General features: G+C 48.4%; 2 protein-coding genes across 5 annotated transcripts in view; both read left to right on the plus strand.

Annotated features, from left to right (window-relative positions):
- LOC144156328 (uncharacterized) overlaps window positions 1–24,876 on the plus strand; it is a 157,345-nt gene extending 132,469 nt beyond the window's left edge. For 2 of the 4 annotated variants that reach the window (XM_077688301.1, XM_077688300.1), the window contains one exon: window positions 24,094–24,876. In XM_077688301.1, coding sequence (XP_077544427.1) covers window positions 24,094–24,347 — 254 coding nt within the window. In that variant the 3' untranslated portion in view covers window positions 24,348–24,876. The remainder of the gene's footprint in view (window positions 1–24,093) is intronic. The other 2 variants (XM_077688303.1, XM_077688302.1) reach the window with 1 other exon arrangement.
- On the plus strand, window positions 7,194–8,165 carry LOC144145827 (uncharacterized). Its single transcript, XM_077677593.1, has one exon. It carries the CDS (start codon window positions 7,194–7,196, stop codon window positions 8,163–8,165), a length of 972 nt encoding a protein of 323 aa, XP_077533719.1.
- Window positions 24,877–26,559: the final 1,683 nt, after the last annotated feature.

Consider the following 26,559-nt stretch of genomic DNA (forward strand, 5'->3'; position numbering starts at 1 on the left):
TAGCGCTTGAGCCCGTGCTTTTCGTTGACCCTCGTCATGTGAGGGGTTCATATTTCTAAGCAAAGGGAGCATCTTTAGTTTTAGTCGCCAAGAGTCTTGCAGTGCGTCAAGCGGAGTGACATTCTGGGCTGCCCAGCCAATCTGGTGAAGCATGCGGTTACCCACCGCAGTTCTGAGTCGGACCTTCTGGTTAGAAAGATGGCCTTCTATCAGCTCTTCCACCGTGTTGTGGAGCCCGTGCTAAGCAGCCTCAGTGTGGACGCACTCCTGAGAAGACCAATGGCCTGCTCAACCGCCTTTCTAATCATTATATAAAGCATCTCTATGTCTTCCTCGTCGAGAAGAAGATAGGGGTTTGTCGTAAGTAACTCTCGAGAGGACAAAAGCTTCAATTAATCGAAAAATACCGGATTCTTTTAGGCCTCGCTTCTTGGTGGCAACTCGCCTGATCATGTGTATGATTAGATTAATGCTGTTTTTGAGGCGCTGCAAGGGGACTTCACTCTTGGTGTTGGCCTGGAAATGTAGGCCCAGGATCTTGATGCTGGGGTTTGGAGTGATGGCCTGGTCATCAAGGAGTATTTGAATGTATTCCTTGATTTGGCGTGAGGGCGGACGACAAGGAGCTGTGATTTTTTACGTGAACACTGGAGACCACAGGCTTTAGCACATTGGCGTACTAAAAGTGAGATTCCATGGATTGGTGTGAGCTTCCTTTAATTTTTGTAACCCTTATCACATGAGCAAGGTGCGCACAGGGCCGCTAGACGGGCGTGAGTGGTCGTGTGACGCTTTCACGTGGCATTCAGCGAGAAGGCAGGAGGTAAACCCGTAGATGTGCTTGGTCAGTACACCATTTGTCTTCCCTTGTTCGCGTGGGCTCGTAGCTAGATCGGTAGAACGACGGGCTCTCGCTTTGTTAGTCTATTAGTTCCAGGTTCGATTCCCGGCGGTGCCAGTAGATTCTTTTATTTGTTCGCTAGAGTTTTCTGGTGACACCAACGGTCGCGAAAGAACCCTTGGGGGGTAGAGGTAGAAAGCTTTGCTTTAAAAAGTAGCCGTAATTCCGTACTTGCACAACACATCGCACCGTCTCAAGAAGATAGCCGGTCGGATAAATGTGAGAGTGGTACTATCTGCTCCTAACAAAATGAATCGACTGTGCAGTATGACTAACCCGTACCGCAAAGGGCCGGTGTTGTGTGGAAAACAGCATCGCACGCCCTTTGTGGAATGCGCGGTGGGAGTTGTGTACGAGGTGCCGCTGTCATGCGGGAGACAGTATATCGGCCAGACCGGACGTTGCCTTAACGACAGGTTAAGGGAGCATAGATTAAATGTTAGCAACCACCGGGATGGCCATCTGTCGGTTCATTGTCATGACTGCGGCTGCGTGCCACTGTTCGAATCTTGCGTTGTCCGAGCCAGGCATAGGGAACAGCTTGTACGCGAGATTATGGAGGCAGAAATGATTCTTAGGGCTGGCTCCACGTGTGTGAGCGTGGCGTCTCTAAATCTGTCTGATAAGGAGTCAGAATTCCTTGGCAAGGCTGCAACACGTGGGCGTTAGAGGGGAGGGGGATGCGATAAGTGTGGGGGTATATATTTGTACGTGACTTCCAAATAAAGTTAGTTGAAAGTGCGCTCCGTGTTGTCTCTCCTCTTCTCTGTCCTGGTTTTTATGCGCTATGAATTTTTCGCCGTAGCGTGCGTTGTTTATTCACGTGCAAATGCAATGACAAGGTTGGTGCTACGCCATCACGAAAAAGAGCAGACAGCGTTGTCCAGAGTACTCGAAGGACGCTTTTGTGCCCCGAATTTCTGTCGTGACCATCGTTATCATAACGAACAGATTCTGAACCCGGACAGTTATGACATGATTACATTGTTAAAGGCTAGATATACTCGCGAACAAAAGCAATAAATAGTATACGAGCCCGTTTCCAGCACAACAAGTATCGAAACCGATGAATATGTCCAAGCAGCTCTTTATTGTTTTCCAACCCGTTCAGGCATATCCTGGCCTACCCCGGGGTGGCGTTTTATAAATTCAAGAAAATTACCCTTACTCTGAGGACCCTGCCCCCTGACAAGCTCGATTTTACGGTTCAATGAAGTTTGCTCCTCCTCCACCGCCTCATCCTCCACTTGAGAGGAGATTTACTATAACGTATATCTGAATATTGGGAAGATATGGCTGTGGGAAATACATCGAAATATCTCTACAGGTCTGACCAAACATAGTGCTACTGTATTTTTACCATACACGTGACCCATTTTGCTCAATAAGCATCCATACTGGTTAGAAGACTGGTATAAAACCAGCAGGCGCCTATACATAGAGTAGGTTATTTGAAACTCAATGCGCATTTTTTGCAGCCAATATTGCATGTCGGCATGCTTTCATGCCATGACAACGTAAAGTGATGTGATACAATACTTTGGAGCGGTCTGCAAGGTCACAAAAACTGTTTTACCTTACATACGATTACCGGGAATAGTAATGCCCTCTGCCAAAGACGACAGCCCAGAAGTACTGGAATTTGTTTTGGTCTTGCATTTTCGCTGTTGTCGGTTATTAGACACTGACTGCTCCCTCTGTTCGAAAGATTGCTGCATACAGAAGCTGACGCCTACCTCCGACTTTTCGTGCTCCGCACTGGACCGGCTTCCCAAGGAATGGGGTGACGCCTGTAATGTTTCGTCCGGAGCAATATCAAAAACTATACTTTAAATCATGCCTTGAGCTAGTGTATGCCATTTTAAGTCTTTTATTATGATAAAAAGTTACGCACACGCATAATCTGGTGCCTACAAACAGCAAAAGTCAACTGAGTGCAAAGAAACAGCTGGGAGAGCGAACCCGCGTGAAGCAGGCGAGAAATGCGAGTATCTTTAAGCCGACGTCACGGAGACGCACTTCGCAGCGCCGCCCGTGGAGCGCTCACCGCCAATAGAAAATCGGTTCCCTTTCGTTAGCGCTACCGGGCAGACGTCCGCTATGCACAGATCAACAATCGGTGTGCCCCAAAGTTCCGTGTTGAACCCTTTTTGAGGGGTGAAGCACCTTAAGGCCGAGGCTTGTCCGGCGTCCGTGCTCACGGCCCAGCACCGTGTAGATGGAAACGTCTGTGAAGAAAAGATTCACAAACGGTTAACAAGAACAAAATAAAAGGCTCATAAAAGGTTACAGAGAGAGAGGGAGAGACGCACGGCACCTTGTAACTCGAAACATGTGTGAACAAAACGCTAACAAAACGTTAACAAGAACAAAATAAACGGTTCACAAAAGGTTAGAGAGAGAGAGAGAGAGAGAGAGAGAGAGAGAGAGAGAGAGAGAGAGAGAGAGACGCACCGCAACGTGTAAATCGAAACATCTGGGACCAAAAGGTTCACAAAAGGTTAACAAGAACAAAATAAAAGGTTCACAAAAGGCTAGAGAGAGAGCGAGATTCACAAAACGTTAGAGAGAGAGAGAGACAGAGGGACAGAGGTTGATCAGTTTCGCGTAGCTCCTGGAGAGCCGTGCTGCGCATGCGCGAGAAGCATTGAATTGGATTGGATTGAATTGGATTTAAATTGGATTAGATTGGATTGGATTCAAAATGGATTGGATTGGATTGGGTTGGACTGAAATAAGTTGGATTGGATTGGATTTAATTGAATTGTATTGGATTATAATTGTATATACTGTACACACGGGCTGTCACTCATTTATATGCGCGAGTGGGCAACAGAGAGTTTTAGCTGACCGTTTTTGACGCTCCGTTATGCTCTCGACGGCCCGCTAAGCACAACCGCAGCGGCAGAAAAGCTTTTAGCTAAGCGATAAACGTATCTGCCTCGACGGGGAATGATTCGCGTCACTCGTCGTGCCCTGTGCGTGTGCAAACCAAAACGTCATCACAAAGTAAAGATACGAATTGGAATTTGGTCGCTCACGTAAAGTAAAGCACCGTGTTTAGTGCCTTATTTCACCTTTTTAAGACCATGTAGTCGCTTACATGGTATAACGGTTCTAAATTATTTTAAAGAAGCCGATAAACTTGGAATAGCCAAGACAAGGCTGTCTTCCTCTGCACTGCATAGAAGCAGCCCTGCGCTTCGGCTGCATCGGTCGACGTTTTCCGCTTCCGTACTAAAGCTCGTTGAAGAGTGTGGCACCTTTGCGTATTCGGAAGAGCTTTCGCGATTTCGTCCCTGACGTTTCTACTAAAGAAACAAAGTTCGCGGGAGCGCGTTCGCATCGCGGGGCAGCCGTGTTGATACTCCGCACGGTAACGTAAGCTGCCGCGACGGTCCGCTAAGAGGCCCCGGTTAGCGGAGCGGGGCCCCAGTCCGGTATCGCCGCTAGCGCCCTTGCGCGCCACGCATACGCAATGGCGCTCCCGCTAGCTATCGGAGCGGAGCGGACCGTCAGAAACGGTAAGCTAAAACTCTCTAATGTCACGGGTGATTTACGGTAAGCACAATTCCCAGTGCTTCGCCTGCTCGTCATGATTCACTTCGAGGAGATGCATGAATTTTGTTTGTGTTCTATTGTTATAAATGATTTGTCACCCGCCGCGGTGGCTCAAAGGCTAAGGCGTCGCGCTGCTGAGCACGAGGTCGCGGGTTCGATTCCCGGCCGCGGCGGCCGCTGTTCTGATGGAGGCGAAAAGCAAAAACTCCCGCGTGTACGAGATTTCGCCGCACGTTAAAGATCCCCAGGTGATCGAAATTAATCCGGAGCCCTCCACTAGGGCGCGCATCATCGCCTGCGTTGCGTCGGCGCGTTAAACACTACAATCAATCAATAAAGAATTTGTCAGCTGAAAGTCAGAGTTCTTTGTTGCTCTGTGTAGATGACATCAAAATATTCAGACGCCTTGAGTCCATTCATGACTGCGTTTCCTTGGAGCAATGTATATCCTCATTTTGCTGATTTGGCGCTCTTTGCCCCCGTTGGCCTTGTGCCATAAACATCCAACCATCATCTTCATATCCTCATTTTCTGAACGTTGCCAGATAACAGAATAAATATTATTTCTACAAAACTGAAGGTTAAGTCCTATATAGCGGAAAAACAAACCACATTTTATTTCACTACAAAGTTGCTGGGGGTGCCGTGTGTATAGTTGAGATCTAAGACCTCAAGCGGTTTTCGACGGCGCCTTCGTTTTCTCGCCTCATGTCTCTCAACTTCACCGGCGGGCTCTTCATTCTCATGGTGCTGTATGCAGCTTTTCACGAGACTTCCGGTCTCCTCATTCATGCCTAAAACTATTCAGAGCACTTTCTACTCATCAGCGAGAATATGCCTCTATTGTGGGGAATCTAATTTGTAGATTTAATTGCCAACGTACAGAGCGTGTACAGACGAAATTTGTATCAATATCTATGAATATTTTAAGGACGATAGTCTTTCTTGGCCTACTTAAACGCCGAAATTTTGGTGTCGGTCTGTCTGTATATCTATCAATATTTTTAAGACGATAGTCTGTCTTGGGCTTAAACGCAGAAATTTTGGTGTCTGTCTGAAACAGACAGAAACAGTGAAACAGAAACTGCGCAATAGTCTTATATAACCACACCCAAATCTAATTGTCTAAGTTCGGTGTTAATGTTCATACTTGTCAACATTGTTGAACAAGAACAAGACATTACGCAAATATAAGGCAGAAAATCAATACATGAGTGATATTTGCAGTGTCCTTTGTTAAAAAATCCGCGAATGCTTGGTTTTCGCTATGGCAAATAAAATACTGCATCAACTTCAAGGATTCGCCGCTAGGGGGCACACACGAGTGCAATGGCCTCGTATGAGCTCGACATTCTTCACTGGAAATCAGCGGATCGCCTCAATCGACCCCTCCCCCTCGGCATCGTTAAACACCTTGCCGATCGACCAGGACCGTCTGCACCTCAAAAAGCCGGACTCCAAATTTTCAACGCCCCCACCAGCGTTAGGCCTACAAATCAGGCCTGGAGCACCAAGCTGCCACAACATCGCAGCCACCGTCTATGCTGGAAGGCGCACAACCCCAACTCCCAGCACTGACTCCCACGGCAGATGACATGGACTTCGACCAGCACAGCCGCCGCACCATCCCACCAGAAAAACCCATGGATGGAAGTCTTACGCTCCCGAAGGAATAACACGGCATCGACGTCCCAGCGGCAAGCCACGACATCATCCAACTAACCACCGATCAAGCCACTCAAAGCGCTGAAAACTGACTCTTTGCGCAACCCACCGCCACGACTCCCAAGAGACAACTACACCATCAAGATTCAGATTTATTCATGGTGAAAAACAGCGCAAGGAACACAGGGACAAAAAGGAAGAATGGACGACGCACACCGCTGTGCGTCGTCCACTCTTACTTTTTGTCCCTGTGTTCCTTGCGCTGTTTTTCACCATGAAGCTTAATCTGCACCAACTAGCCCAACTTGCCATCTTACTTAACTACACGATCGTCTATCGGGCATGATCTGGACTCAACATTGACTCCTGGGCCCCTCGCAATCTTACTCACGGCATCGCCACCGCAAGCACCACCCCCCCTGCAAAAATTTTGCGACAACGTAATAGTACAAGGGCCAAATTCAGATAAATCTGTCGTCGCAAGCACCGCTCATGAGGAGTACGCAGTCGTACTTGCAAGATAAAGACCATAAAACTCGGAGCAGCAGAGTACGAACTTATGCCATATATGAAACCTCCACGGGACACCAGCCGTTATGTCATTCACGGCCTGGACTCCAATGTCACCTCCGATACACTCCTCGAACTACTCCAAGCAACAAACCTAGCTCCTACATGCCCGCTTAATGGGGCGCTCTACCTCGGCCTTACTGACATTCCAAGGGCCCCACGTACCTTTCTAAGTGAAGATTGGAAGCCTTCTCTATCGCTGTCGCCCATTTCGGCGAACCGTGGAGGTGTGTCAACTGTGCGGTGACTTTGGACATCGACGAGACGTGTGTCCCAACCCCGACCACCCTAAGTGCCCTGATTGCGGACTGAGTTACCCCGTACGACCAAGCAACACGAGAATAGCATTGACGTCATCATTAGGAAGGCCACAAAACGAGCCCTTGGCCTCCCGGTGGCTACCTCCAACACCAGGTTATCGGCGCTTGGAGTGCTCAATTCATATCAAGAGCTGATAGAGGCTCATCTCACAAATCAGTACACGAGACTCGCACAGATGGCGTCGGGGCGCCACTTGCTTAATCGCCTACAAATCAAACACGAGTGCACCCCAGAGGAGACGCGCAAACTCCCAGAGTTGTGGCGGCACAGGCTCTGGGTGCATCCACTTCCGCGTAACATGAAAAAAAAAAACACTCACGAAGGCAGGAGGGAAGCACGCGCTAAGACCCTGGAAAGGAAATACGGAAATAGGCGCGGTGTGTTCTACGGTGATGTGGCAGACCCGTCGCCTCTAGGGTTCTTCACTGCCGCTGTAATTCACAGGGACCAGCAAGTCGATGGCCTCTCCTACCGGGCTCCTAACTCCACGCAAGCCGAGGCGATTGCCATAGCGCTCGCCGCCTCGGACCCGAAGTCAAGGACAATAATTACGCACTCTCGCCGAGCCTGTGAAAACTATTTAGCGAGCATGGTACCACCCTTGGCCTACAGTATTTTAAAACGAGTGGTGCGCTTCGTAGACCCCGCACCTAAAGAAATTGTGTGGTCTCCGGGGCATCAGGGTCTGAGAGGAAACGAGGCCGCGCCCGCGGCTGCCCGAGCGCTTACCCACCGGGCACCTTACCCATGCTCTCCCGGCTCGGAGATTAGCAAACCACTTCTGCGGTTTAGAGAAATTGTAAAACCTTACTGCGATAGCCACCGGCTTTACCCAGCCCCTGCAAATGGTCTGAGCAAGGTCGATGAGCGAATACTGCGGCGCCTGCAGGCGAACACATTTATGTGCCCTGCAGTAGCAAAGCATTTCGACCCTAAAACAGATGGGCGGTGTCTGCAGTGTGGGGAGGTGTCCGACATCTTCCACATGGTGTGGGCATGCCAGAGCAACCCTGCGTTATCCCCCACCCCTTCCCCTACCAGAGAGGCATGGGTGGCAACCCCGCTCAATTGCTCGGGGCTGGAGTCTCAAAGGGGTCTAGTTCGACGGGCGAGAGCGGCGGACTTGACCAATGGGGTCCCGGAATAGGGACTGCACCTGTGCGGAGGGCCGAAGGCCCTAACTCTCTTTTCTTCTTAACAAAAATAAAGTTTCACTCCTCCTCCTCCTCCAAAGGACCACACGTGTTCGCCCAACTGCAAACTGTGCAATCTTCCACACACCACAGACGGCAAAGACTGTCCCAAGAAACTGGTTCCAGAAATCTCGTGCCTCCTCTTCCGGGGGCGCCCCTCCATCCACTAAAGCCGACGACCCACAATAGGTGAGCTGGTCTGCCATAGTATCAGGCACTTCCACTGCTCATGCCTACCCTACCCTCCCTACACGTTCTCCCCACCCTCCGCTTATCACCCCTACCCCCAAGCACCCTCCGCAATAGAGCAGCTACTAGCGGAAATCAAGCAACAAAACGCCACAATGCTCGCCCGCATAAAAGCTCTCGAAGCAGCCAACCACGCCTCCCACCAATCCCCGAATGAAGCTTCAACCCCCGCACTTGCTGCCACCTTCCCACATCGTATAACGCCCGACCTCGTCACGTCTCTCATCAACGAGAAAATCACAACTGAAGTCCTTCCCATCGTAGGAAAGCATATAGAGGACGCTCTGTTTACCCTCAATAAAACGTTCAAAGAAACCACGGACTCCCTACTTCGTCTTACAGAATCCATCACCCAACGTCTTACTGCGCTCGAGCAAGCAAACCAGGCGACCGTCTATCTCGAGGTCAAGAAAGCCAAGCTCTCCCCGGAATACGATGCCGACTTAGCTGCCAACACCCCCTCCCCTCGATGGCCGTTAATCTGTACGCAGTGACCATCTATCAGTGGAACTGCCGTTCATTCAATAGTAAAAAAGCCCAACTCGGTCACTACGTCACCCTATTCCTACTCGACATCATCGCGCTTCAAGAAACGGATACCCCGAAACCCCAACTATCCGGCTACGCACGTTTGCCCATGACCCCGAACACCGGACAGCGGTTCTGGTTTCGAAGCCAATAACCGCCCAAAAACACCCCATATCCTCTCCGATTGCCCATACTTTTGTAGAAATCATTCCTATACGCCCCAGTTAACCACGTATATTCATACCGAACATCTACAGTCCTCCCCAACAACCCCTCCGAGATATCGAACCGCTCCTGATCGAATCAGCCAAGGGAGCCGGGACAAACCCCCTGCTTTTGCTCGGCGACTTCAACGCCCACCACAATTCATGGGGGGCCCTCAAGCGACAAAGAAAGGCACGTCACTCCTTCATGCAGCCCAACACCACATGTTTGCACTATGCAAGGACCTCACCCTTCCAACTCGACTGAGAACAAGTGTCAATCGCTACACAACGCCGGACCTCACATTTGCCCGCAATGCACCCCATCTTGCGCTGGCGCGCTTACCAGACACCCTTGGAAGCGATCATTACATCCTAGCCCTCGCCTTGCCCCATCTTCTCCTTCGACGACGCATCGGACAAGCAACGCTCGTAGGCTGCTCATCTTTCCGCAAAGATCCTACATCCCTTCCTCCTGTGGTCGAAGGAAAGTTCGCTCACACGCGCGTGCCACACGACGTGATCGTCAAGTGTTAAGTACGGCCTACAAGTAAGCGTCGGGTAGGAGCAACAGGAGCAACCTAAGGCATGAGCCAGCACCCAGAGGGGCTGGCGGGCATTCGCCGGCGCAACACAGTTGCGGCCGGACGGTTGACAAAGCATCACACACATCCGGAGTCCTGGCAGTGTCTCCCCGAACGCCTCCCCCCCGCCGCGCAAGGCCAGTGAGGTGAGGCTAACCAAAAACCAGGGTGGAGCGGCCATCGAGCTGACAGTGTTTTATCGCGCATCTCGGCCCTACGCCGTGGCCATAAAGAAATACTAGTAAGAGAGGACGCTCTCATAGAGCCTTGCGGCCGAATTGACTGTAGTGTAGTGTAGCGCGCCGATCGGGCAGACAAAGTACTAGTTGTTCACTTTCGGTTTCGTGGACACTGATTTTAGTGGGTAGTTTGAATGTCTGTAAAGCGCTGCTCTCGGCGCCGGTCATCGGTACGGTATTCGGACGCTTTCATGCACTAATTAGTGTTTATTTGAACCTATCATTCTCAGGCTTGGTGCCTGCATGCTTTTAAAAGAAAATTTTAGACGCCAAGCAGCCTATGGTCAAGCCTGTTCCCTCCACCGTTGTGTGGGGTGCCGTTGTGCGGCGTCCACACCCCCACTGCGCATGCTTGGCCAGGCACCGCTGATGATGATTGTGGCAGGATGCCCGTAGGGATTGGCCAACCAAAGAATCCATCACGAGATAGCTTCGCGTTCAACCACCGTCGCCATCTTCCCGTAGGGGAACCATGAGTAGTATGCGAGACATTCCTCCTCTCCTCTCCGACGCTCCTCTCCTCTCCTGCATTCCTCCTCTCCTCTCCGAAGCTCCTCTGCTCTCCGGGATTGCGCAAGGAATGGCAACACCTGCGGCTCCGCGCGCGATAATGCGAAGCAGCTTAGGGTTAGAGACGCGACGATAGCCGCTGCATACTCCGCTAGGGGCGCCACTGTAGCTCCGCGGTATGACGCGCGCGCGCTCCGCTCCCCTCATTCTCCTCCTGCCACGCCGCGATAGAACTGAAAACTAATGGGAACTTGAGTCGACCCCATAGCTGCTTCGCATAATACTCCGAGTTCCCCTACGGGAAGATCGTGAATTTTTTTTTTTTTTTTGAAATTGAAATTGCAATTTACAGTACCATTTACAGATGCTTAAGAATTCTGTCGTGTGTTCACGTACTGTCAACGCACATAAAAAGCTCATAAAAGAAGAAATATTTATTGCATGTCCCTAAACGGAACAACAAGTTCAAATTGTCATCATTTTTTGCAATACTCATATAATAATAAGCAGTGGGTAATACACCACAACAGAGACAATACACAATAGTGAGAGCAAAATACGTTTCCAGGAATGAAAAAAAAATGCACAAGTGAAGGTATCACAACCACACAAAGGATTTTTTCTCCACGGTAATTGAAAATGCAGAAAACCCAGAAGACTCAGCCATCCACAGGTTTACTTGTATCAACGACACCCTCAGACTCTGTGCGCTGTTGCAGTCATACAAAAATATCAACCATAAAAAAATCTAGACAGTGCGATACTTGCAACTGTTTACGACCACAATCTCAGAAAATAATTTTTTTAGTCTGGCAATTTCTCCAGTTAGGATGTGAAAGAAGGGAAACACTTGCGTCCCGTTTACCAAAAAAGGCTTTGATCGCCTTGCTTATTTGATTAACTCCAATGAGGTCTATTGCCCCTGGGCAGCTTCAAATCAGTAGCAGTAATTGAACAGAAATCACATTTGTGTGAACATGCACACGCAAAAACGTTAAGAAGAAAAAAAATCAACTTCCTATTGCTTCCTTGCAAAGGTGCATTTTCCCAAGAAGCCGGGTTACCTTCCGAAAGCGTCGCCTTCCCAGCAAAAGGCAAAGGGCCAGGCGGGGATATTTTCGGTACGTGTATGTAGTCAAACGACAGGTTCCAGGCTCTATTAAGGCCCACAAATTCACGTCTTCCGCTGTCAATACGAACAGTCTAATACAAGAAACAGGGAAGCAGTAATGCTTCTTGTGCATGAGACAATGGTGACACATTACAGAGTCCCATAAGGTAACGCGACAACATTTGGGGGACCACGCGCTACATTTTTGTCATTTCGAACACGCAGTCGAGCACAATTTCAAAAGTGCCGCGCACAAATGCACAACTGAACTTGACATTACGGTGCTTTGCATCTCACAACCAGGCACCAGGCAGTGAGGAATGAGGGTACATTTTACATCAGGTATGTTTCGCAATCCACCATGTGCTTTGACAGAGGTTAAAAATGTCTGTGCCACCTATATGCTCGCGGATTACACCGCATGTATGTATTCAGCATGTCATTATACATTTTATCTGCTTGATTACAACGAGAATAATTACAGTGCAATTTCATTTACCAGACACATCATGGGAGCACTGCGTATATTTGCAAGCTGTGCTTCACCTGAAAACAAAGAGTCCGGAAAAGGTCCACCACACTACACATTCGGCGTGCACTGCACTTACAAGAGGTGCATCTATTTACCACGATGCGAGTACACAATCCGCCAGAAAAAAACACCCGACTAAAGTTCTCCCTGTTCAGGGGTTACACTAAGTACCGACGAACTTCTAAGGCGCAGCAAGAGAGCTATTATTTGGAGCGCAACAAAAAACACGGACAAAGAAACAGAGTAGACGAGACAGGCTCTGGAAACTATTCACCAGCAAGCCCAGCAAGAAGTTCTTCTCAGCTAAGACACGCATCCTTGCCGAGGACGTTATGAGCGCATTTGACAACGTAGGTCCCAACATGGTTCTCTTCATCTAGGTCACTCCAACAACACGTGGCACGTGCGGTGACAAACAACGACATTTAGCATGACCTCTTACCCTGGCAGTCTTCATATTGTAAAAAAGTTTTCGTGGATGTACTGTTTCACAATATTAGTGCTAGCAGCAACAATAATTTGCGAGTGGAGTTTAGAGACTGGACGCTGTTGCGAGTTGTTTTAATGAGATGAGGCACGTCAGAGATAAAAAACCAGTTTGTTCCTCGTGTCAACGATAGGTTTTTCAGTTGCCACACCTTATTGAGTGCCGGGACTTGCGTTCGATTTTTGTGTGCTAACTTCTGGGAAGTCGGCGCTCGCACGTTAGGCTTTAAATACTTCGAAGAGTCTCGAGAAGAACTGGGTATACCCGCTTCGTACCGCTCCTCCATAACACTTACGAATCGTTTAAGAAGAGATAGCTGAATATAGCTGAATATAGCCAAATATAGATTAGTTCTCTCTCTTGTGTGCTAATGGGAAAGTTAAAAAGATGAAATATAGTTGTGGTACCCATCAGGAGCATCAATAAGGCAGCAAGAAGCATTGCAGGCAGTCATTATTACAACTGAATAACTCTGGGAGAACAGTTGGCACGGCGATTTTTGTGAGTCGTTTGATGGCAGGATCCATGAAGTCCTGTGCCATGAAGTGCTTACACTATGTCTGGTATGACGAATGCAGCTGGCCGGTTGGCTCTGTCTTGAGGGCACCTGTAGACGTGCACATGTGATAGGGGATATAGTACACAAACTGTTTGCAATGACAGATGACCTGCGAACAGTCTGTAAATTTCACTGCAACTAGTACTCTAGTATTGCCTCCACCGCATGCCACCTATTTGAAAAATAAGTTCTCTTATTCTATTCAGAAATCATGCGGTCGCGCTATTAGCAACACTAAAAATATAGGTCTTTGTAATTTGGCAGCACTGGTTAGGCACATTCTTTATGCAATTCAGTTATTGCTTGGTTTAACAAAAATGATAATGCTGCTCAGATAGCCTGAATCCCTTTGCCTTTTTTGTAAAATCAGGACGAAGAACGAGAGTGAACTGAACGTAATACAAAGCTTAAAGAAACCTATTGCCCCACGGGCCCGCGAAAGAAACGCATCCCCAGAACGGGCACCTGGCGACAGTATATTTGGCCGCTGTGTGGGCACCATGGCAAGCGGCAGTGAGCGTCGTAGTGATGACCCCCAGAGGCCGTGGACTGAAAAACATGACAAGAACACACAGTTCTGACAGAATAGGTGCAATCTGCGCAAACCGTGTTTTATGAAATTAGGCAAACTTCGACTAGAGCAAAAAGAGCAAACGCTTGAAAAAACGGCAAGAGGGGAGCAGTTCTATGCAATGCCTGCGATACCGGACTTGATTACGATGTAGAACGAAGACCAAATGTGAAGGTTTCAGGTTTCAATTCACTGCGTGCTCACCCCACCTCGATCAAAGCTGCACTCTTAAAACAAGGGTAGAAAAAGCGAGAATAATGCGGGTTTTCTCCCCCAGACCAGCGAGTTTCTCCCTTTAGCTCATTACACGTAGCGCCCTCTGTACGGTCTCTACGAAACACGGACACAGGGAGCACGGCCTCCGAGATCGGCTGCCGGCCGATCACGGAGGCCGTGCAGGGAGCATACAGTCTCCCTGTCGTCTGCGATCTGCCGTTGTCGCCGACGCCGACAACGAAACCGTTCTTCGTTGCACAACGGCTTTCGCCGATCGGGCGTACGCGAATATTCTGTGCAACATCACCCCTGCAACGTGGTGCTTCCTTGTCCTCTCACTGTTTTTTTATCACTGTGCTCGCCACGCAAACGCACGCTTCTCCAGCCGTGTGTTTCGCGCACATTCCGTGGTAGCCGCTGCATGCTTGCTGGGTACGACTCGCCTGCGCCCAGTTCAACGTTACCACCGCATTTGTGGATGCTTTCTACCATACAGTTAATACTTTCTACTCACTCCCAAAGGTAAAAGAGGGCAGCGATTATACCAAACGGCCCATTTCTTCATCAACGAGGACGGACAGCAGCATATTGATGCATCAGTGACCAACAACAAAAAGACCCCTGCAGTAGCAGAGGTAGCATTTCGGCTGGCGTCTCTGAATGGTTGCCAGACCAGCGGTGCGCTCTTCGCTAAAAGAACGGAGGTCATCACTCAAACATACCCGCCGTACCGTTTCGTTACTCTTTTTTTCTTCTTTGAGCTATTCTACTACTTCTTACAAAACCTGAAACTAATAAAAAGGTTGCAATTTGACGAAACAAGAAAACACAGCTAAGGCTCACGCATTGCTGTGGCTTATTCGAAACAAACAACTAGCTCATTGTTCCTATTTGCACGCTCTGCAATCACTGGTATAATACTTTGTGGCCATTTAAGGTGTAGGTGTGCTTTGTGCTTTGCGGACAAGTGAAAAGTCTACAATGTCTTGTGCATTGTGTATGTATACGTGTATTATGTTTGCGCTGTTGTCTATTGCATTCAGCGTGCGTTGACAATGCCTTCAACGAAGTTTATGTTGGCGTGTTGTGCTATGTTTCTTCCCAATTTGTGCCCGCCAGACTGCGGCCTCTGTAATGTTGCTATACGTTAGCCATAGAAGAAACGCCTTGATGTAAGCGCCCACTGATAGTGATGCTAAGTAGCTGCCCCTCCTCCTCCCAAATAAGGTAGCGCCAACTGCTCCCTCCTTCTCCGCTGCCCTCCTCTTTTTTCTCTCCCTTCACCCGCGGCGCCACTCCGCGGCGGGGCCGCCATGTTTGTTGGCTTCCTCAGAGCAGACGCCCTCGCAACGCTTCGGGCCGCTCGCTGCAGTTTTTCGTGCAGTTTGCTCTTGTTTTGGCACCGCAATCGCTCTTTGGTAGCATTAATAGTACTTCTAGAGCCCCGTTTTACCAACACGCATTAAGTGAGGCTGTTTTGTTGTATATTTTTGTCTAGAAGGGGATATTTGCGGGGTGGATGCCGCGGGCGCATGCGGACAGCGCGGTGTTTGTTTACGTGTGCGGCATGCTCAGGATAGTTCGTGAACGCGAAAGGATCGAACGTGAACGTTTCAAATTGCTCTGTCACATAGTATTTCTAGAGCCCCGTATTACCAACACGCCCTAAGTGAGGCTGTTTTGTTGTATATTTTTGTGTAGAAGGGGATATTTGCGGGATGGATGCCGCTGGCGCATACGGACAGCGGGGTGTTTGTTTACGTGTGCGGCATACTCAGGATAGTTCGTGAACGCGAAAGGATCGAACGTGGACGTTTCAAATTGCTCTGTTACAGTAATTCCGTTCTTGCATTTGCGTGCCTAAGTTGTGGTCGTGCAAGCGCTGCACAGAGGGCTTGCGCATGGTTCGCGGTGACCTTGGTTCGCGGCAGTTCGAGCGCTGCGCTGGCTTTTGTGCGTTCGCGTTTTTTGCTTTAGTTGTAGATCATTAGGCAGCGCTCAGTATGCGTCCCGCATTAGCTACTGACATTCATGCCACCTTTATTCCGTGCACTTTCCGGTGCTTTGACGCTGTTGCAAAATATATGACACTTTCACGTCATTATAGGCTGCTGTCACGGTCAAAGTTCTCGCGTCTCCTCGTTGGCCTCGCCCATGACGGCTGTACTTTTGGCAGTGCGTCCGTGGCATAGAAATGTTCGTGCGATTGGCGTTGACAATTACTTCGAGTAAGGCCCCATCGGGCATATCTGGAAAAGGCTGGCACAAAGAACGCGCAGTTAAAGAATGCGCTCAGCTTACAATTAGCTGTAGGGCCCAGTTTTATAATAACTACCGTATTGCAAGGCCAGAAGCGCGCTAACAAGCGCAATTGTGAATCCTTTTTATGCTGTACAGCTAACATTGATTCATGTGTGGGCTTTGATAAATTACAGCTTGCTACAGCCGAGCTGGCCGTGACTGCACTGACCTTATTCGAGCAGCCGAAGGCACAACCAGGGTGTCGAACCGGAATCGGAACCGAACCGAAAACCGGAACCGAACCCGAATTTTTGCTCGGAACCGGAACTGAACCGGAACCGTATTTTTTCCGCCATTTTGGAACTGAACCCGAACCGGAACGAATCGAAGGAACCGTTCCGAACCGGTTCCGGGGCCTCAAAAATGCGATTTCTAGTTTTCCGTTTCGGTACCCTGCCTTGCGTCTGAAGCACGGTGGTCTGAAGATATTTTGACACTCGCCAGACAGAACCATGAAATATTTTGCGTAGTCTGCAGTTCCCAAGGCCCATCATGTTGTTTTCTAATTATTTCCCTCAATTTAATGTAAAGTTGTCCGCATATACTATCAGTTGGCGTTAGGTACTGCCCATCTCTCCCAATTATCTTTTACATTTAGCATAACTTAAGTTATAACGCATATTGCGAGGCAACATATCATGGAATATTCTTCATGGTTTCTATCTACATGGTGTTTAAAATCTTGTAAAGTTTTTAATGTGTTGTTAATTCGCAGGCATACCTGTCCGCTTGTGAAGGCCTTCAGGGACACCGTCAACAATAAATCCCTATCTTCCACTTATTCTAGTTTCAATGGGCAGTTATTTCCAAACAGCACTGAGAAACCAAAACTCGCGGTTCTCAAAATTAACGTCACTTTTTTTTGTATACAGTGCCGTTGTGTCCTTTGGTTACTGCTCTAAGAGAACATGAGATATAAAAAAATGGGGAATCCTAATTTCCACTTTTAAAGTATATTTGATAACATTTTCATGCTATCTTGAATCTGCTCAACCTTAAACTTAAGAGGCGGATGGATTGAAGTCGATTAGTGTGGGTTAGCGGGTAGACTGGTGTGAATTAGGTGAGTGATGGTGTGTTGATTAATTTGGATTAAAGGAATTAGCGGGTCAGTTAAGGCGGATTCGACGGTCGGACCAAACATGATATCTTTAGGGTCCTTGGCATTTAGAAATTTTGCAGCGTTCTCCTTCTCGACCAATCAGGAATTTTTGTCACGCACAAAGTACCCGCAAAGTTATGTGACGACGCCTGAATGCTATAAAAGGTCTTTCTTTATGCCCGTATTGCGCTATTAGATTTTTGTTATGTTAACATTGATATCTCGGAATAAAGTTATTAACTAATTGCTTAATGCATATTTTATATTCATCAAATGGTTTTCAAAACGTGTGTATATATGAGGGGAGACAGTCGGAAAGAAACTAAACTGCAAGAAAGAAAGGGAGGGACGATCAACTGGTTTGATGCAAGAGGCGCCCGATAGCATTCTTCAATACCTTCTCTTTGTGTTACCGTTCTGCAGCCTCCCACACGTGTAGCATCTAAACCCCCGAACACAGCCCCCTCTAAGCTGAGGAAGCGGCGATAGCACGTGCGCTTAGCCAAAGCGGCGCCGAAACTCTCATAACAGACTCTTAGCAGGCGTGGCACAACTTTGCCAATGGTCGAATGCATGTTATTACACTTCCGATGATCAATCAGAGACCACCAACGTGACCAGTCACGATCGTATGAGCACCAGGTCATACTGGCATCCCCGGCAAACAAGATAACCAACCTCGTGGGTCGAGATTTGACTTGCTTAGCCAGCGCTGATGAAGCCCGGCCCAAGTGCATGCATCCTGCAGTCACAGACCAGGAATTTACTCAGCACTATGGCCTCTTCCCTAGAACGTATTCCTCCCAGCACAAATTGCTACCGATTAACCAGGAAAGATTACTCCGCACCCTGTGGGCATACACCTCCCCACACAACACCAGACTTCACCTCTTTGACGGGACACAACTCTCTCCATTTCGTTGCTTGTGTGGAGAGCCTGGGAACATCATACACATAGTAGGCGGCTGCGACAAGTGTGCCGTAGATCCATCCAACCTCCACGTTTCCATAGAGAATTGGGAGACAGCTATGGCCAGCTCCGGCCTGGAAGATCAGTTGCTCTTGATGGAAACGGCTGTCGATTCAGCCCCCTCGAACAAGGTCGCCTCTCTGAAACTTTGCCTCGATTGAATTAAACTTCATTCTCTCTCTCTCTCTCTCTCTCTCTCTCTCTCTCTCTCTCTCTCTCTCTCTCTCTCTACAAGTAATCATTACTGCTGCTTGTGACTTCACTTGGCTATCATCTTTCCTAGAGCCCAATTGCTGCCACCAGTCGCTGAAGGGCCATTAGCAAGTTCCTATCTCCGGTGCTTCGCTATCCAATGTCGTCCTATACACGCCGTCCAATGAGTCTTTGCATCCATTCTTTCTTTCTAACAGCTCTGTTAGCAGATAAAAGATGAGCAGTAGGAAATTTCTTTAAATGCCACCTCCCACGCTTGGCAGTCGGCGCCACATACTCGTCACACTACCATAGAAAACATTTTGCAGGTACAGTTAAAGGAGCTCTTCAACACTTTAGATAAACTCGCCGCGGTGGCTCAGTGGCTAAGGCGTTACGCTGCTGAGCACACAGACGCGATTTAGATTCCCGGCCGCGGCGGCCACTTTTCTGATGGAAGCGAAAAGCGAAAACGTTCGTGTGTCCGAAATTTCGGCGCACGTAAAGATCCCCAGGTGGTCAAAATTATTCCGGAGCCCTCCACTATGGCGCGCCTCGTCGTCGGCGTTGCGTGGGCGCGTTAAACCCAACAATAAATAAATAAATAAATAAATAAATAAATAAATAAATAAATAAATAAATAAATAAATAAATAAATAAATAAATAAATAAAAAACAAAAAAAAGCAGTAAATAAAATATCAACACTTTAGATAAACGATTTCACTCTTCTTCGCATCTGGAAGCACTGCGAAAACTATAGCTATTGCCAGCACAGAGCAAACAGTGCACATGCGTGATTTACTCGTCGCTGCGGATACACCTTCCATTTCTGCTTCGCTTTTGTGGCTTTTTTTTAAGTGGCCAGCAAATCCGTTCTATTCTGCAACTTAAGGAAAGCCGGCAAACAGCCGCTACACCACTGTAATGACGTCATTCAGCGGTCGAAGAATGCGAAGACCGGGAAGGAGAGAAAAATATTTTGAGCAAGTTTCTAAGTTATCTGACGAGGAGATAGCAGTAATTTTTGGCTGACGCACACTGCGACCTCATAATCTAATGTGTTGGTTGACTACTTTCTGCAAGCACTCAAGATTTAGAAAAAAGTTGAAAAAAGTGTTGCAGGGTCACATTAGTTTGCCGAAGACAAAATATTTGGACAAAGAAACCTTCATTATGACTTTGTTTTTGTGCCGACTTTATAAGGAAACGAAAACCGAGCAAAAAAAATTAACAGAAAAATCACGCCTGCTTTTTTTCTTCGAACCCGTTTGAACCCGTTTGAACCGGTTCGAACCGGTTCGAACCGGAACGGAATGGTGCTCTGGAACTGAACCCGAACCGAAACCGAAAGGCTTGAACCCGAACCCGAACCGAACCCGAAAAAATTCCGGTTCGACACCCTGGGCACAACAACTCCGCATCGCGAAGCTACATAAAGTGACGCCGACGCAACTCTTGTTTGAAACAAGCAGCTGACTCTTCGGTTGTTACCGGTTGTTATACGCTGGCGGCTTTGATAAGGCCTGCTCCGAGGCAGCTGAGCCTAAAATGGCGAATTTAAATGGACAGTTGCGGCGAAGAGAAGAAAAAACAAACAACGCGGGGACGAGGTATTACGTCACTGGCCGTTGGCCAATGGCGCGCGGCGTTCGCCGGCGAAAAAGAAAATGGCAAAAAACGAAGGAGGAAAGGAGCGCGGGCGAGGGCGAAAGGCGGCGAGATCTAAAGATGGCGCTACCTTAGTAATTTCAGGGACCTTACTCCCAAACTGTTTTTTGCGTCATCTATCGGTGATTTTTAAACGTTTACGATTCAATCTCGCCAGATGGCGAGCAGTGTCATCTCTTTTTGAGCCACCTGCACCGCATTTGCGCTGATGTGCACGATTGCAGACGATCTGCGTTGTGATGCATCAGTTGTAGCAAGGTAAGGCGACTAACGACAACTAGTGGTTCTCTAACGGCTGCATTGGATGTTTGTGATCTCGTGAGTCGGTGAACGGCAGGATTACAAGCGTTTGGGAAATAGAGGCAGCATTTTGAATGCAATCGTTATGACTTCTGCTCTGTTTGCAGCGGCGCGTTCGCGCTAAACGCGTAGACGGAGCGCTTCGCGGGACGGATGCAAGTCGCGCATATATGATTGGCGTCGTGGCTTGCTAACCGCAGTTCTGGTGCGCGGTAGGTAATGTTTTGGGTATTTAGGCGCATTTTAGGCGCACACAACCACTGTACCTACCTATTTGTACTTGCTCGATCCTCAAACCGATCAGCTCGCTGGGCCTTTCTCGCATAACAAGCATTACTCGGGTAGCGCCGCCAAAGGAGGAACACTGCTCCATTAGCTCACGAAAGGGGGAAATCTTCCTCCATTCCTATGGGGAGAAACGCGCTCCTCTTAAAGGGAGAATCTTTCTATCTTTTAGGGAGCAATATATGATACATTCCTGTTTCACCCATAAGGAAAAAACTACCACATCCTTTTTTCTTAAAGTGTGTTAACTGTCGACTAAAGGCGCGTTTTCACCGCACCTGACGCGCCAAAGCGAAGCGACGCGCGCGCGTTTTCAGCGTCAGCGAGTGGGTTCGCTTGGTACGCAGGCAGCTTGGTATGCACACATGTGTAAAACTTGTGGTACCGGGGTCCTAGCGCCCGGCCGCGGCTCCAAAGAAAGACACCGAGTCCCAGGAAACCACACCTTTAGTCAGGTCCGAGCCCGTCTTCACACGTTCGATTTCCCTGAAGCTCAGGCACGCACTGCCACAGCGCCTTGTCTTCCTCTTCGTGCACGCATACATCCTGTGGGACTGACCACTACCTCTTGTGACTGCCACACTCCTCCCCCCCCCTCCCCCCTACGAAGAAAAGGCCCACACACAGTCCTCGAGCCAAACGAGAATGGACCAAGAACAACTGGAAGGCATCGGCATCAGAGCCCCAAGATGATGCCACTGTCCACGAAACAGCTGTCAACAGCAAGCTTGAAACTATGGGGACATCCTCCAGGACAGCTGCCACAGGATCAGACCAGCCCAGGTACAGCGATAGACGCCGCTGGATCATTGGCGCCTCTGGAGAAATCCCACCAACCGATGAGGCTGTGTCCAACAGCTCCACAGTGAGGAGCTAGGGCCTCCCGGCCAGAGGTACGCGGCGCCGGAGGGGAGCCGAGAGCACCACCGAAACGTCCGGTTCAAGGCCCCCAGCACGCACGCCAAGGCAGCACTGTGGAGAAGAGAGAGCACGGACCGCCAAATGTGGCACCGGGGTTCTAGCGCCCGGCCGCGGCTCCCAAGAAAGACACCGAGTCCCAGGAAACCACACCTTTAGTCAGGTCTAAGCCCGTCTTCACACGTTCGATTTCCCTGAAGCCCAGGCACGCACTGACACAGCACCTTGTCTTCCTCTTCGTGCACACATACATCCGGTGGGACTGGCCACTCACTACCTCTTGTGACTGCCACAAACTTTACGATGAGTGTACGGCTGCTGGTTATGCTCAGATAAACCAAATAATGCAGATACGGCTACTTCGTCGCGTACGTTCGCCCGGACCGCTTTGCAGTGCATCACGGCCATAATAAATAATAGCAGTAACAGTTGGCCAAGCTAGCAATGGCTAGCTAGTATTATACAACGCAGCGTGCGGCTCACGTAATTCAGTGCAGCGACAGCGCACAACGCCTGCTTCGCCTACGGACCTCCGCCTGCCGGCCGGCCACTTACGCAACTCACCGCTGTCGTCTGCGGCACGTAAACGCAACGTGCGACGACGGGCGTGTACCGCTGACATCCCTCAGCGCCAGATAAAACGGCACCACCAGGCTAAAATATCATTACGTCCGGCTAAAAAAATGTGTGTTACGCCTTTCCGGGGCGGTTTCCAAAGCTCTTATCCTGAAGACGCAGAACTAGCTATGCCTGATTTGACTGAGGCTACGCAGTCCTCGCAGCGTTTCAGTACAAGGAAACGTAAATATGATACGCCGCACCAGCACTTCAAAAAAGAAAGTCTCACCCTTAGTTCAGAATGCAAAAACGATGTCGCAAAGAAAGCACTAGGCGTTTCCTTCTTCACAACAGAGGTTAGCACGAGGGTGCAGAAACGCAGGCTCAAATGCTGCCCAAAAGAGCCAAATAGGGGCTTGCGCTTGCTGATTGGCCAGGCTTGCCTTCATATCGCGCACAAAGAAGCCCCGAAAATTTACATTCACAGCCATTCAACTTGCTACATAAATAAAAGTGTGTAGTCTAATGCGTAACAAAATTTTAAAAGTATAATAATATGTGTTAGCTTAATTTTAAATATATATATTTTTTCCCACTTTCGCCAACTGCCGGACAGACCAAGAGTCAGGCCATTCGGCCGCGATAAGCCTGAGTGTACTCTCTTCTAATTTTTTATTTCTCTATGCCGTGGCGCCGAGCCGAGCTGGCCCTTCGGGAAGACAGGGGGAAAGCGCCGCGCTGCCGGCACCAAACGAGCGTTCGCGCAATGGCAGGGACGCCGGGATCCCCACAAGACATTATTTTTCCTATATACTTACTTTGCCCTATTGTTATGCTTATTTGCAAAGGAAAGTTTGACATCCACCTGAATGCTGCCGTACGACTACAAAGGAAAGCTGTACAGCTTTCTGAGAAACTCAGTCAAACTTTCCTTTGCAGAAATTTACTCCACCTTGGGTATTTCCCCTAAATCTGGTCGATGTTATGCTTATTGTACATTGTCTTTTTCCCGTGGACCAGCCATTACAGTCTCTATTAACCGTGTAATGTCGGTTGGATGTCATTGTTTTATTTTGATTTTTGATTTTTAATTTTTATTTTGGATGACATTGTTTTGATTCTTAGTTTTGCAGTTCCTTATTGTTTGTTAGTCACTGGCCTTTCTTACTGACTATTTATCTGTCAGCTCCTGAAGTATTTCAGCGTTGCCTTTCTCCCTCTAACTGCGCGAGCACGAAGGCTTCGGCTGTTCCTGGGCGCTCTAATACACATTGACTGACCGACTGACTGACTGATTGTAGGGTTTGACGTTCCGACGCAACGCAGGCGATTAGGAGCGCCGTAGCGGAGGGCTCCAGGTTAATTTTGATCACCTGGGAATCCTTTGCGCGAGCTGAAATCTCGTACACGCGAGCGTTCTTGCTTTTCGCCTCTGACTGACTGACTGACTGATTGATTTATTGATTGGTTGGTTCATTGATGGATTGATTGATTGATCGATTGCTTGATTGATTGATTGGCCGATCAATTGATTGATTGATGGATGAATTTATTGATTGATTGATTGATTGATTGATTGATTGATTGATTGATTGATTGATTGATTGATTGATTGATTGATTGATTGATTGATTGATTGATTGATTGATTGATTGATTGATTGATTAAACGTATTTCAGGTTTCGGAAGAGGTCAATGGCACTGTGTTCGTGTGCCCATTTTTTATGACGAGCGCTCTCTGTAGTCGTGCTTTTGGCGATATGTGAACATCACAGCGTACTTTTTTCTTTTTCGCAGGACTATCAATCGCCGCAATCGATCAGCCAGACAAGCCCTTCAATCAAAGTGGAGCCCAAGTATTTCACACGAAACTAAAATCGTGTTGCTTTGCAACAAACCCCCATGAGTCTGTATCTGCGTACTGTAGTCAAAGGTTCTTGTTTGTTGATGCAGCGGTCGGCTTTACTAGGCGACGATACTTGCACCACCAGAATCTTGTTGCCTACTGCAGCCAAGCGATAGTTACGACGTATACATTTACCTCAGGGTAGCGTGAGCGAAGGCATGCAGATTTTGCAGAGCAGCCCAATTGGTAGAAATGTCAGTTGAAATTGAGCGTAAGATTGTGCCCCATCTTAGACGTGACCTAAAATAAATCTCGCGATTCTTCTTTTGCTGCCGTACGTCGTCATTGACTGCTGGGCGTACCTTTGTTCTGGGGCTCTCGTCTTGAAGTTAAAATTCAAAATGACATCACTGATATTGCGGCACGCTAATGACAAACTATGGCTTTTTGTAGTATTTGAACACTGTACGGAGTGCTGAATTTAAGTTGCGGTTCTCTTCATTAAAGCTACCATGCGGGCATAAAACACCTCTTCTGAATTTCAAACGTTGGCATGTCGGAAAAAGAACCTTTGAACGCATAAACAATAGCAATAAAGCTGGGTGATAAGAAAAAAAAAGGAGGCTGGTTACGCCCAGAAGTGCATTCAGTGCTTTTCTGAGGGGCGTCAGACGTTAGGATCGATGATTATGATGATGTTGATTCTGGTGTCTGTAATAAATTTCTCCAATGCATATCGTTGTTGATCCCGATAATCTTTTTATTATGTAAGTTTATTCGAGGTTTCGTTTGACAAAGGAAGCTGCGCAACACTGCCGAGTTCTTGCCCTCACAGCAGTGCTTATAATGTACCCGCGTGCTCTCGCAATAGCATGAATAAGTAACTTTGATTTCGGAATTATGTACAAGTATGAAGAATAGGAAGACAGGCGGAAAATTGTGCAATTAATGAACGACCCAGTTCAAGTACTATCTGTGCCTACAAACCATGATATCATTAAAAGTAACCGTCGAGTATGCTGAGTGAATGAATAAAGCTATATTTGAGAAACTATGGGCCCGGGTTAGGTACCCTCAGTTCAGGGCACGCCTAACAAATTGCTTGACGAAATCCAGGATGCGGGGTTGTTCATTTAGGGCTGTTGACTGTGGTGCTGCTCTTCTTCTGGGAAACGGGTCGCACCCACGGAAGATATGGCTGAGGGCCTAGGAGCACGTTGGGCCACGGAGGGGGTTAGCAGCTCTTTGTAGAGGTGCCTTTTTCGACAGCTGCGGGTGGGGGCGCACGTATGGATGGCGGAGGTCTTTGAGAGCAACGGGTGTCGGGGACGTTCCTGGGGTTGGGTGCTGTTGCAGTGATTCCCGAAAACACTTCCCCGGGCGAGTTGTTGACCCTTTCATTACTCTGAATCCCGGGATGACCAGGCAGCCAGGTAATCCTTACGTATACGCTGATGTGATTGTGTATTATGCGGGTGCATGCTTCATGGGAATCGTTATACACGTCAAGGGGCATGTTGGGGGGGGGGTGTTGTAAAGTGACTTTTCTAATAACATACATATATTTCTGCTTCTGTGTGGCAGGGGCGTATGTCTGCGGAGTAGCCACCCTCAGTCGTGCTTACTGTCCCGTCACAGGAGTTTTCAGTGGAGCGTTCATGAAGACGCGTTTTTCACTAGGGCTTCTGCTGATCTTTTTGCATAAATATTTGACTGGCGTCTTTCGTCGTGTTTCCAAGCCGCCGTGTGGGTGCTGGTGGAAAATCTCGAATAGCTTAACAATTGCCTACCTGGTGGGGTATTCAGAAGCCGGATGAGTTTATTTTGTGGACGAGGCGCGATGATATCCGCGCACGTAATACAGAGCCCTGTGCTCACTGTGTGGGCATTCGCTGCCCAGATGGGGTCTCCTAAAGTGTGTTTGGTAGCCTTGCGAATGAGTGGGCTAATCGAGGTGTTGAATGGTTCGGTAATTCATATACGTTTCAGGAAATATTGAAAGCGTCTGGTAGCCCGAGTAGATCTGCTTCCTTGAGGCCTTGCTTTCAATTTGCGATTCTTCTGCAGACATTTAGCGATCGCGTTTCTTGCCTTCAGTTATGCGCTACGTACCACCGCGTCTACTTTGCCACTGATCTCGATGTGGAGTCCTAGCATCTTGATCTGCAGGCTGGTCTGAATTTGTTGCTTTACTAATTGAAGTTGAATACTCGGGCCATTCTGTCGTAGGTGGTGAATTGGTAGTAGTGATTTGTCATGGCTGCATTTGAGACCAATTTCTAGTGTGGCCGAGCTGATGGCGCCGTCTTAATAGGGGGTCTTGAATTTGTCTTGGGGAGCCATTCAGGGTGCACATTGTAATATCGTCCGCGTAGAATAGGTTCTGGAACTCCGGCATATTGCCACGGAGCATGCCT

The sequence above is a fragment of the Haemaphysalis longicornis genome, unplaced genomic scaffold (assembly GCF_048455015.1).
Source record: "Haemaphysalis longicornis isolate Haplotype H1 unplaced genomic scaffold, Haemaphysalis longicornis Haplotype H1 scaffold_1, whole genome shotgun sequence".
NCBI lineage: Eukaryota > Metazoa > Arthropoda > Arachnida > Ixodida > Ixodidae > Haemaphysalis > Haemaphysalis longicornis.

Excerpts from the sequence above, each read along its gene's own strand:
- LOC144145827 (XM_077677593.1), top strand. The coding sequence starts at position 7,194 with ATGGCGTCGGGGCGCCACTTGCTTAATCGCCTACAAATCAAACACGAG.